The sequence below is a fragment of the Nerophis ophidion genome, linkage group LG19 (assembly GCF_033978795.1).
Source record: "Nerophis ophidion isolate RoL-2023_Sa linkage group LG19, RoL_Noph_v1.0, whole genome shotgun sequence".
In the NCBI taxonomy this organism is placed as follows: domain Eukaryota; kingdom Metazoa; phylum Chordata; class Actinopteri; order Syngnathiformes; family Syngnathidae; genus Nerophis; species Nerophis ophidion.
Window position 1 is genome coordinate 34,972,692 of NC_084629.1, and position 12,348 is coordinate 34,985,039.

Here is a 12,348-nt window from a genome sequence, read left to right on the forward strand (position 1 = left end):
TATTTTTGTTTTTTTTTTTTGTTTATCACACTCATTTTTTTTACCGCATGCCTTGAACAAGCGCAGGAGTGAGAAGAGGTTTTAAATTAATTAGCGCCCCGGCGGCTATTCAAAGAAATACGGTATATATATATATATACATATATACATAAACCCCGTTTCCATATGAGTTGGGAAATTGTGTTAGATGTAAATATAAACAGAATACAATGATTTGCAAATCATTTTCAACCCATATTCAGTTGAATTTGCTACAAAGACAACATATTTGATGTTCAAACTGATAAACATTTTTTTTTTGGTAAATAATCATTAACTTTAGAATTTGATGCCAGCAACACGTGACAAAGAAGTTGGGAAAGGTGGCAATAAATACTGATAGAGTTGAGGAATGCTCATCAAACACTTATTTGGAACATCTCACAGGTGTGCAGGCTAATTGGGAACAGGTGGGTGCCATAATTGGGTATAAAAAACGCTTCCCAAAAAATGCTCAGTCTTTCACAAGAAAGGATGGGTCGAGGTACACCCCTTTGTCCACAACTGCATGAGCAAATAGTCAAACAGTTTAAGAACAACGTTTCTCAAAGTGCAATTGCAAGAAATTTAGGGATTTCAACATCTACGGTCCATAATATCATCAAAAGGTTCAGAGAATCTGGAGAAATCACTCCACGTAAGCGGCATGGCCGGAATCCAACATTTAATGTCTGTGACCTTCGATCCCTCACGTGGCACTGTATCAAAAACCGACATCAATCTCTAAAGGATATCACCACATGGTGTACCCCGCCTTCCGCCCGAATGCTGCTGAGATAGGCTCCAGCTACCCCGAACAGTACAAGGGGTAGGAAATACATGGATAGAAAAAAATAAACAAAATTCTGTACAAAAAAGTAGGCTACAGACAACCTGCTATATATGAATAATATATATATATATATATATATATATATATATATATATATATATATATATATATATATATATATATACACGGTGGGAGAGGGGTTAGTGCCCCTGCCTCACAATACGAAGGTCCTGAGTAGTCCTGGGTTCAATCCCGGGTTTGGGATCCTTCTGTGTGGAGTTTGCATGTTCTCCCCGTGAATGCGTGGGTTCACTCCGGGTACTCCGGCTTCCTCCCACTTCCAAAGACATGCACCTGGGGATAGGTTGATTGGCAACACTAAATTGGCCCTAGTGTGTTAATGTGAGTGTGAATGTTGTCTGTCTATCTGTGTTGGCCCTGCGATGAGGTGGCGACTTGTCCAGGGTGTAAATCGCCTTTCGCCCGATTGTAGCTGAGAGAGGCACCAGCGCCCCCCGCGACCCAAAAGGGAACAAGCGGTAAAAAATGGATGGATGGATGGAAATATTTAAATTGCTCCGAACATGAGATAGGCGCCAGCGGCCCCCACGACCCCGAAAGGGAATAAGCGGTAGAAAATGGATGGATGGATGGATGATGAATTATACAAACTAAACAATTTCTTTTTTTTGGGTTAAAAAGAAAATATATATAAAAATAAATATTTGTGTTAATCAAGAAAAAAAAAACAGCTTACAAAGCAAAAAAAAGAGAAGAAAAAATTTGGATTGGATCTTATTCATTTATTTATTTTACCAAAATTATAGAAATAGTTTGTTTTTGAGTAATTTTTAATTTTTAATTCTGTGTTTATTCTTTTTTATTGTATCACATTTTTAAAATATTATACATATATGTATGTATGTATATATATGTATGTATGTATGTATGTATGTATGTATGTGTATATATATATATATATATATATATATATATATATGTGTGTGTGTGTGTGTGTGGTATTTTGACAATCATAACAGTCGTACAGGTGTAATAATAATGTTACTAAAATGAAAAACAATTATTACATATTAACAAATAACAATTGGATTCTTTTTTTTAAACAAAAATATAGTAATAGTTTGTTTAGTTTGTAGTTTATCATGTTTTGAGTAATTGAACCTTTTTAATTCTGTATTTATTTTATATAAATGTATCTCATATACATATATATATATATATATACATATATATATATATATATATATAAATATATATACATATACATGTATATGTATATATATAAGTGTGTATATATATATATAAGAATACAATGAGTTGCAAATCTTTTTCAACTTATATTCAGTTGAATAGACTGCAAAGACAAGATATTTAATGTTCCATCTGAGAAACTTCTTTTTTTTTAGCAAATAATCATTAACTTGGAATTTAATGGGAGCAACACATTGCAAAAAAAGTTGCCGCAGAGCATTTTTACCACTGTGTTACATGGCCTTTCCTTTTAACAACACTCAGTAAACGTTTGGTAACTGAGGAGACACATTTTTGAAGCTTTTCAGGTGGAATTATTTCCCATTCTTGCTTGATGTGCAGCTTAAGTTGTTCAACAGTCCCGGGACTCCGTTGTGGTATTTTAGGCTTCATAATGCACCACACATTTTAATGGGTGACAGGTCTGGACTACAGGCAGGCCAGTCTAGTACCTGCACTCTTTTACTATGAAGCCACGCTGTTGCAACACGAGGCTTGGCATTGTCTTGCTGAAATAAGCAGGGGCGTCCACGATAACATTGTTTTTGATGGCAACATATGTTGCTCCAAAACCTGTATGTACCTTTCAGCATTAATGGTGCCTTCACAGATGTGTAAGTTACCCATAACTTGGCCACTAATACACCCCCATACCATCACAGATGCTGGCTTTTACACTTTGCGTCTGTCTATAACAATCCAGATGGTTCTTTACCTCTTTAGTCCGGAGGACACCGCGTCCACAGTTACCAAAAACAATTTGAAATGAGGACTTTTCAGACCACATAACACTTTCCCACTTAGCATCAGTCCATTTAGATGAGCTTGGGCCCAGCAAAACCGGCAGTGTTTCTGGGTGTTGTAGATAAACGGCTTTGCATAGTAGAGTTTTAACTTGCGCTTGCCACCAACTGCAGTTACCGACAGTGGTTTTCTGAAGTGTTCCAGAGCCCATGTGGTGATATCCTTTACACACTGATATCACTTTTTGAAGATTTAGCCGCTTACATGCAGTGATTTCACCAGATTCTCTGTACCTTCTGATGATATTACGGACCGTAGATGGTGAAATCCCTAAATTCCCTGCACTAGCTGGTTGAGAAATGTTGTTCTTGAACTGTTCAAAATTTTGCTCACGCATTTGTTGACAAAGTGGTGACCCTCGCCCCGTCCTCGTTTGTGAATGACTGAGCATTTCATGGAAGCTGCTTTTATACCCAATCATGGTACCCACCTGTTCCCAATTAGCCCGTTCACCTGTGGGATGTTCCAAATAAGTGTTTGATGAGTATTCCTCAACTTTCCAGCTTTTTTGAAACTTGTTGCAGGCATCAAAATAAGTGGGTGTTTGGCACAAGTGTGTGTGTGTGTGTGTGTGTGTGTGTGTGTGTGTGTGTGTGCGCAGCTAACCTGATGGCAGTCTCTGACTCTCTTGCTCCCCCTTCAGCACTGCCACCGCCTCTGCCGTCACTTCCTGCACGATCCTGGCGGACACTTGTTCTGAGGACACACACACACAAACACACTCAGCCAGGTCCCTGAGATGTACACAATTGGGGGGAGAAGAGATATCACGTTGAATCAGCAATGCCACTGAGCTTTGAGGTTTTGTCGCGAGGACGATTCAGCGCAGACAGCCACAGGTTCGAGACCCGAGTAAAGTGGCGGCACCTTAAAAACCCAACATTCTCATCCCAGTGCACGGCACCTTGCCGACTTGAAGATGTTTCGTTAAATAAACCGCAATATCAGAAGAAAAGGTTCACATTTGAACCCATACGGTACCGATTCCTGATACCGGCACTCAGCGGTACCAGGTTATACCACTGCATCCTGTAAGTACAGTTGAACCTATATTTACGAACTTAATCAAAGGTTTGTACAGTGAAACAAATGACAATGAATAGTAGGTACATATTATTTTTTGGTACATAAAACTAGTATTGGTGACCTCACAAACGATCAGAAATCCTAAAAATCCTTAAACATATATATTGCTACAAAAATACCGTATTTCCTTGAATTGCCGCAGGGCATATAGTATGCGCCTGCCTTGAATTACTGCCAGATTGAACTCGCTTCCCAAAATAATTATGCCCTCACAATCGATCAGAAATCCTAAAAATCCTTAAACATATATATTGCTACAAAAATACCGTATTTCCTTGAATTGCCGCAGGGCATATAGTATGCGCCTGCCTTGAATTACTGCCGGGTCAAACTCGCTTCCCAAAATGATTATGCCCTCACAATCGATCAGAAATCCTAAAAATCCTTAACCATATTGCTACAAAAATACCATATTTCCTTGAATTGCCGCAGGGCATATAGTATGCGCCTGCCTTGAATTATTGCCGAGTCAAACTCGCTTCCCAAAATGATTATGCCCTCACAATCGATCAGAAATCCTAAAAATCCTTAAACATATTGCTACAAAAATACCGTATTTCCTTATGCGCCTGCCTTGAATTACTGCCGGGTCAAACTCGCTTCCCAAAATAATTATGCCCTCACAATTGATCAGAAATCCCAAAAATCCTTAAACATATTGCTACAAAAATACCGTATTTCCTTGAATTGCCGCAGGGCATATAGTATGCGCCTGCCTTGAATTACTGCCGGGTCAAACTCGCTTCCCAAAATAATTATGCCCTCACAATCGATCAGAAATCCTAAAAATCCTTAAACATATTGCTACAAATATACCGTATTTCCTTATGCGCCTGCCTTGAATTACTGCCGGGTCAAACTCGCTTCCCAAAATTATTATGCCCTCACCATCGATCAGAAATCCTAAAAATCCTTAAACATATTGCTACAAAAATACCATATTTCCTTGAATTGCCGCAGGGCATATAGTATGCGCCTGCCTTGAATTACTGCCGGGTCAAACTCGCTTCCCAAAATAATTATGCCCTCACAATCGATCAGAAATCCTAAAAATCCTTAAACATATTGCTACAAAAATACCATATTTCCTTGAATTGCCGCAGGGCATATAGTATGCGCCTGCCTTGAATTACTGCCCGGTCAAACTCGCTTCCCAAAATAATTATGCCCTCACAATCGATCAGAAATCCTAAAAATCCTTAAACATATTGCTACAAAAATACCGTATTTCCTTTAATTGCCGCTGGGCATATAGTATGCGCCTGCCTTGAATTACTGCCGGGTCAAACACGCTTCCCAAAATAATTATGCCCTCACAATCGATCAGAAATCCTAAAAATCCTTAAACATATTGCTACAAAAATAACGTATTTCCTTGAATTGCCGCAGGGCATATAGTATGCGCCTGTGTTGAATTACTGCCGGGTCAAACTCGCTTCCCAAAATGATTGTGCCCTCACAATCGATCAGAAATCCCCCAAATCCTTAACCATATTGCTACAAAAATACCGTATTTCTTTGAATTGCCGCAGGGCATATAGTATGCGCCTGCCTTGAATTACTGCCGGGTCAAACTCGCTTCCCAAAATGATTATGCCCTCACAATCGATCAGAAATCCTAAAAATCCTTAAACATATATATTGCTACAAAAATACCGTATTTCTTTGAATTGCCGCAGGGCATATAGTATGCGCCTGCCTTGAATTACTGCCGGGTCAAACTCGCTTCCCAAAATGATTATGCCCTCACAATCGATCAGAAATCCTAAAAATCCTTAAACATATATATTGCTACAAAAATACCGTATTTCCTTGAATTGCCGCAGGGCATATAGTATGCGCCTGCCTTGAATTACTGCCGGGTCAAACTCGCTTCCCAAAATAATTAGCGCATGCTTAGTATTACCGCCTGGTCAAACTCGTGACATCACGAGTGACACTTCCCCTGTCATCATTTTCAAAATGGAGGAGGCTGATTTCAATACCGGTAATTTGAAATCGCATAAAGGGAAGAAGATTAAGAGCTATTCAGTAGGATTTAAGGTCCATCACACTCGAATTTTTACTGCCTACCTTTGGTAAGTGTCGGAGTGAGCAGAGGTTTTAGAATAATTAGCGCATGCTTACTTTTACCGCATGCCTTTGGTAAGCGCAGGAGTGAGAATAAGTTTTAAATTAATTAGCGCCACGGCGGCAATTCAAGGAAATACGGTAGAAATATTTTAAAAAGTAAAATCCACAGCAGCTCGTGAGAGAAGAAAAAAGGAGCAGACATAAGGGGTTAGGGGTCGGGGTACATGTGTGTTCTTGGAGGGCGCCACTGAGATAATCCGTAAAATGAATCAGTTTCGGCTAGAGATGTCCGATAATATCGGACTGCCGATATTATCGGCTGATAAATGCTTGAAAATATGATATCGGAAATTATCGTATCCGTTTCAAAAAGCAGAGGGGCAGCACGGTAGGTAAGGGGTTAGTGCATCTGCCTCACAATACGAAAGTCCTGAGTAGTCCTGATTTCAATCCCGGGCTCTGGATCTTTCTGCGTAGAGATTGCATGTGACTGCGTGGCAGTACCATGTTGGCATTTTTTTTCCATGACTAGAGTTGTTTTATTTTGGAAAACTTTGTTACATTGTTTAATGCATCCAGCGGGGCATCGCAACAAAATCAGGCATAATAATGTGTTAATTCCACGGATGTATATATCGGTATCGGTTGATATCGGAATCGGTAATTAAGAGTTGGACAATATCGGGATATCGGCAAAAAAAGCCATTATCGGACACCACCGCTCCCAGTCTATGGAACGCTCTCCCTGACCACCTGAGGGCACCACAGACTGTGGAGGCTTTTAAAAAAAGGCTTAAAAAAACTTATTTTTTAAAAAAAATTACTTTTTTTTAGATATATGCATACTAGTTCTAGCTATTGGGCTGTTCTAGTTTTTATTTTTATAATACACTGTAGCAGTTTGAGGTTGTTTACTCAATGTAAAGTGCTTTTTACAAATAAAATCTATTATTATTATTATTATCATCATCTCTAGTTTTGGCATAGTTTTTCGGTAAAAGTCAGTTCTCATTAAGATTAAAACGCTTGCTGGGGTAAGGCGCCGGCTTCCTCAATCTCTTCAATACGAGCAGGCACAGAATATCTGCCCGCGGGACACAAAATGGACGAATGAGGAGGAATATTCGGCGCGATGTCAAGGTTTAAAACAGTAAAGTTTGTGTAGAGGCTGCCCTCTAGTGGGTTCTTCAGACCCACTGCCAGGAGAGCCCGGGATTCTGGGTATAACACTGTTTTATTTATCCCCATATCCTTTAAAGTCTTTTGCTTTTCAGCAAAGTCTCTTTTCTGCAACCACGTCTCCTCCAACTCCCACTACTCGTCTCATACCGGCTGCTGCTAATAAAGGTGATTAGATAACCAGGCCCACCTGGGCCATCGACGCCCCTGTCGCTGTCTTTGAGGCCGGTCCTGACACAGGCAGACCCGCAGGCCACGCATCCCTTCCACAGTTTGCAAATAGAATGATTTGCAAACTGAGGTACCACAACATTTTTATTTTACAATATTTTATAAGATCTTTTTATTTATTTTAGAGTACATTTTGCACATTCTAGGGAGTGTCATTAAATATCCATCCATCCATCCAAAGTGGAAGAAGATGGATGGAATATTTTATAAGATTTTTATATCTATTTTAGAGTACATTTTGCACATTCTAGGGAGTGTCATTAAATATCCATCCATCCATCCAAAGCTGAAGAAGATGGATGGAATATTTTATATGATTTTTATATCTATTTTAGAGTACATTTTGCACATTCTAGGGACTGTCATTAAATAGCAAAATGCAAAAAATAAACCACCGAATTAACTTTGTGTAGCGAAAATAGAACACATGAATCAAATCTAAATTTATTTAAATTAAACACATTTGAATCTGGATATGCATACATTAATTTAGCGGTAATGGTGGCTGGAGCGGCCGTGCCAGCAACCTGAGGGTTCTAGGTTCAATCCCCGCTTCTGCCGTCCTAGTCACAGCTGTTGTGTCCTTGGGCAAGACACTTCACCCACTTGCTCCGAGTGACACCCACACTGGTTTAAATGTAACGTAGCTTTGAGGCACTCGAGAAAAGCAATATATAAATATAACTCACCCCACTTCCCTTCAAAAGTGGTGCATTGTACTTTTTCAAATATACGGATGAAGTCCATGCGGTCTTATTAATTTAGGTTTTAATGGCCGTGTCAAAGAAAAATACAGTTTTATAAATCGTGCTGACACAAACGACAGCTGGCTAGATTTGTCAAATGAAAAAGTGGAGTTCCCCCAAAAAAATTCAGGACATGTGCAGCATTATTAAAAATAAACAAAGAGCATAAGCGTCATGTATTACCTGCTCTGAGGACGAGAATGTTCCCAACAATAGAGGCCCGTGGCACACACACGCACGCACGCACGCACGCACGCACGCACGCACGCACGCACGCACGCACGCACGCACACACACACACACACACACACACACACACACACACACACACACACACACGCACTCACACACACACACACACACACACACACACACACACACACACACACACACACACACACACACACACACACGAGGGGGGCGAGGAAGCAGTTGTCGTGACAACGGACCGGTGGGCCAATGGGACTTTGCCTCCAATGGTGATTCAGTTCATCACATCGATCACAAGACTTATATTGAGACCGATAGTTTTGGTAAAGGTACCAAGATGTATTCTGAAACTTTTCAAAATAAAAGGACGACAAAATTTTGGACCGCTTGGACCTGCATCGGTTGGGGGACGTCTTTGCACTGCTGATCCGTCTCTGCTCGGGATGGTCTCCTGCTGGCCCCACTATGGACCGGACTCTCACTATTATGTTAGATCCACTATGGACTGAACTCTTACTATTATGTTGGATCCACTATAGACTTGACTTTCACACTATTATGTTAGATCCACTATGGACCGGACTCTCACTATTATGTTGGATCCACTATGGACTGGACTCTCACTATTATGTTAGATCCACTATGGACTGGACTTTCTCACTATTATGTTAGATCCACAATAGACTGGACTCACACTATTATGTTAGATCCACTATGGACTGGAGTCTCACTATTATGTTAGAACCACTATGGACTGGACTCTCACTATTATGTTAGATCCACTATGGACTGGACTCTCACTATTATGTTAGATCCACTATGGACTGGACTCACACTATTATGTTAGATCCACTATGGACTGGAGCCTCACACTATTATGTAAGATCCACTATGGACTAGACTCTCACTATTATGTTAGATCCACTATGGACTGGACTCTAACTATTATGTTGGATCCACTATGGACTGGATTCTCACTATTATGTTGGATCCACTATAGACTGGACTCTCACACTATTATGTTAGATCCACTATGGACTGGACTCTCACACTATTATGTAAGATCCAATATGGACTCTTACTATTATGTTAGATCCACTGTGGACAGGACTCTCACACTATTATGTTAGATCCACTATGGACTGGACTCACACTATTATGTCAGATCCACTATGGACCGGACTCTCACTATTATATTAGATCCACTATGGACTAGACTCTCACTATTATGTTAAGGACTTCAAGGAACGGCCTTTAAGTCAGCGACAGGTGAGTAGATTGCCCAGCTGGGATTTGTTATCTAATCACCTGCCACCCTCATTAGCAGCAGCCGGAGAGAGACTGCGTGGGAGTTGCTGGCGAGCAGAGGATGAGCGCGAGAGACATTTTGCTGGAAAGCAAAGCCACATGGCTTGTAAAACTAAAAGATTTGTTACCAAGACTACCGGCCCTACGAGAGCATTTTTGTGATCAGAAGGACCCACAGGAAGTCAACCGCCACAATACTACACTGTTAATGATTAAAAAAAGTGGATACCGTTTAATAAAAAGCTGATATGGCTTAAAAAAGTCTGATACGATTATAAAAGGCCGATATTTAAAAAAAAAAAGGCAGATACTGACTTTAAAAAGGCCACTCCTAATAAAAAAGGCCCATACTGATAAAAAAAAGACTGATAGCGATTAAAAATGGCAATACAATAGAAAAGGTATTGATACTGATAAAAAAATAGACCGTTAGTGATAAAATAAAGCGGATACCGATTAAAAAAAGGCTGATACGATTTTAAAAAGGCAGATGCGATTAAATAAGGCCGATGTCGGTGCTGATAAAACAAGGCAGATACCAAAAAAGGCCGATACTGATTTAAAAAAAAGCTCATACAATTAAAAAGGGTGATACTAGTTTACAAAGGTTAATACTGATTGGAAAGAAAGGTTGATACTGATTTTGAATAATCAGATATCTAAAGGCAGATGCCGATAAAGGTCGATACGATAAAAGAAAGGCCGATTTAATAAAATAGATTGATACCATTAGGAAAAAGGGCCGATATTGATTTAAAAAATGCCGATACTGATTTAAAAAAGACCGATGTAATAAAAAAAGGCCCATACTGATAAAAAAAAGGTTGATATCGATAAAACAATGGCGATACGATAGAAAAAATATGGATATTGATTGAAAAAAAGGCTGATACTGTAAAAAAAAGACAGTTTATGATAAAAAAGCGGATACGATTAAATAAAGGCTGATACGTTTTAAAAAAGGCCGATACAATTAAAAAAGTCAGAAACCGATCAAAAAAGGCCGATACTTATCAAAAATGGTGGATACCAAAAATATTGATATTGATTTTCATAAAGGCCAACACAGATTAAAGAATATACCGATAAGAAAGTTCAATACGATAAAAGAAAACCCGACAATGATAAAAAAAGCAGTTAATGATAAATGAAAAACAGATAAGGATTTTTAAAAAGCCGATACTGATAAAAAAGGCAGATACCAATAAATGTTGATATGATAAAAGAAAGGCCAATACAATAAATAGGTTGATACCAATAGAAAAAAGGCTGATATGGATTTTAAAAACAGCACGTGCTGATTTTAAAGAGGCAGACCCTAATAAAAAAAAGGCAGATACTAATAAAGGTTGATACAATCAAAGAACGACGGATACAATAAAATAGGTTGATACCAGTAAAAAAAAAAGCAGTTAATGATAAATTAAAAGCTGATACGGATTTTAAAAAGGCTGATACTGATAAATGTCGATACAATAAAAGAAAGGCCAATACGATAAAATAGTTTTCAAAAGTTTAGAAAAAAGGCAGATATTGATTTTAAAAAGGTGAATACTGATTTTTAAAAAGGCCGATCCCTATAAAAAGACCCATTCTGATAAAAAAGCCGATACTGATAAACATTTTTGCTACAATAGAAAAGGCCGATACTGATAAAAAAGACAGTTAATGATTAAAAAAGTCTGATACGATTTAAAAAAGGCCGATACAATTAAAAAAGGCAGATACTGATAAAAAGGCCGAAACTTTTCAAAAAAGGCAGAAACCAAAAAAAGCTGAAATTATTTAATAAAAGGCCAATACTAATTAAAAAAGGCTGATACCAATTATAAAAGGTCAATACTGATGAAAAAAAGTCTGCTATTGATAAAAAAAAGACAGTTAATGACACAAAAAGGCGGACACCGATTTAAAAAAGTCTGATACGATTTAAAAAAAGGCCGATACTTTTAAAAAAAGGCAGATAACAAAAAAAGCCGAAATTATTTAAAAAAAGGCCAATACTAATTAAAAAAGGCTGATACCAATTATAAAAGGTCAATACTGATGAAAAAAAGTCTGCTATTGATTAAAAAAAAAAAGACAGTTAATGACAAAAAAAAGCGGAATCAGATTTAAAAAAGTCTGATACGATTTAAAAAAGGCCAAGACGATTAAAAAAAGGCCGATACGATTTAAAAAAGGCAGATAACAAAAAAGGCCGATATTGGATTTTTAAAAAAGACCAATACCGGTTAAAAAGGCTGATACCGGTTAAAAAAGGTTCATACTGATGGAAAAAAGCCTGCTATTGATAAAAAAAGACAGTTAATGACAAAAAAAGCGGACACCGATTTAAAAAAAAGTCTGATACAATTTGAAAAAGGCCAAGACAATTTAAAAAAGTCGATACTTTTCAAAAAAGGCAGATACCAAAAAAAGCCGAAATTATTTAATAAAAGGCCAATACTAATTAAAAAAGGCTGATACCAATTATAAAAGGTCAATACTGATGAAAAAAAGTCTGCTATTGATAAAAAAAGATAGTTAATGACAAAAAAAGCGGACACCGATTTAAAAAAGTCTGATACGATTTAAAAAAGGCCAAGACAATTTAAAAAAGGCCGAAACTATTTAAAAAAGGCAGAT

The 12,348-nt window shown here is 38.1% G+C and overlaps 1 protein-coding gene across 10 annotated transcripts in view; it reads right to left on the reverse strand.

The window, feature by feature from the left end:
• map2 (microtubule-associated protein 2) overlaps window positions 1-12,348 on the reverse strand; it is a 237,947-nt gene that overhangs the window by 79,123 nt on the left and 146,476 nt on the right. For all 10 annotated transcript variants that reach the window (XM_061879868.1, XM_061879870.1, XM_061879869.1 and 7 more), the window contains one exon: window positions 3,494-3,583. In XM_061879868.1, coding sequence (XP_061735852.1) covers window positions 3,494-3,583 — 90 coding nt within the window. The remainder of the gene's footprint in view (window positions 1-3,493; window positions 3,584-12,348) is intronic.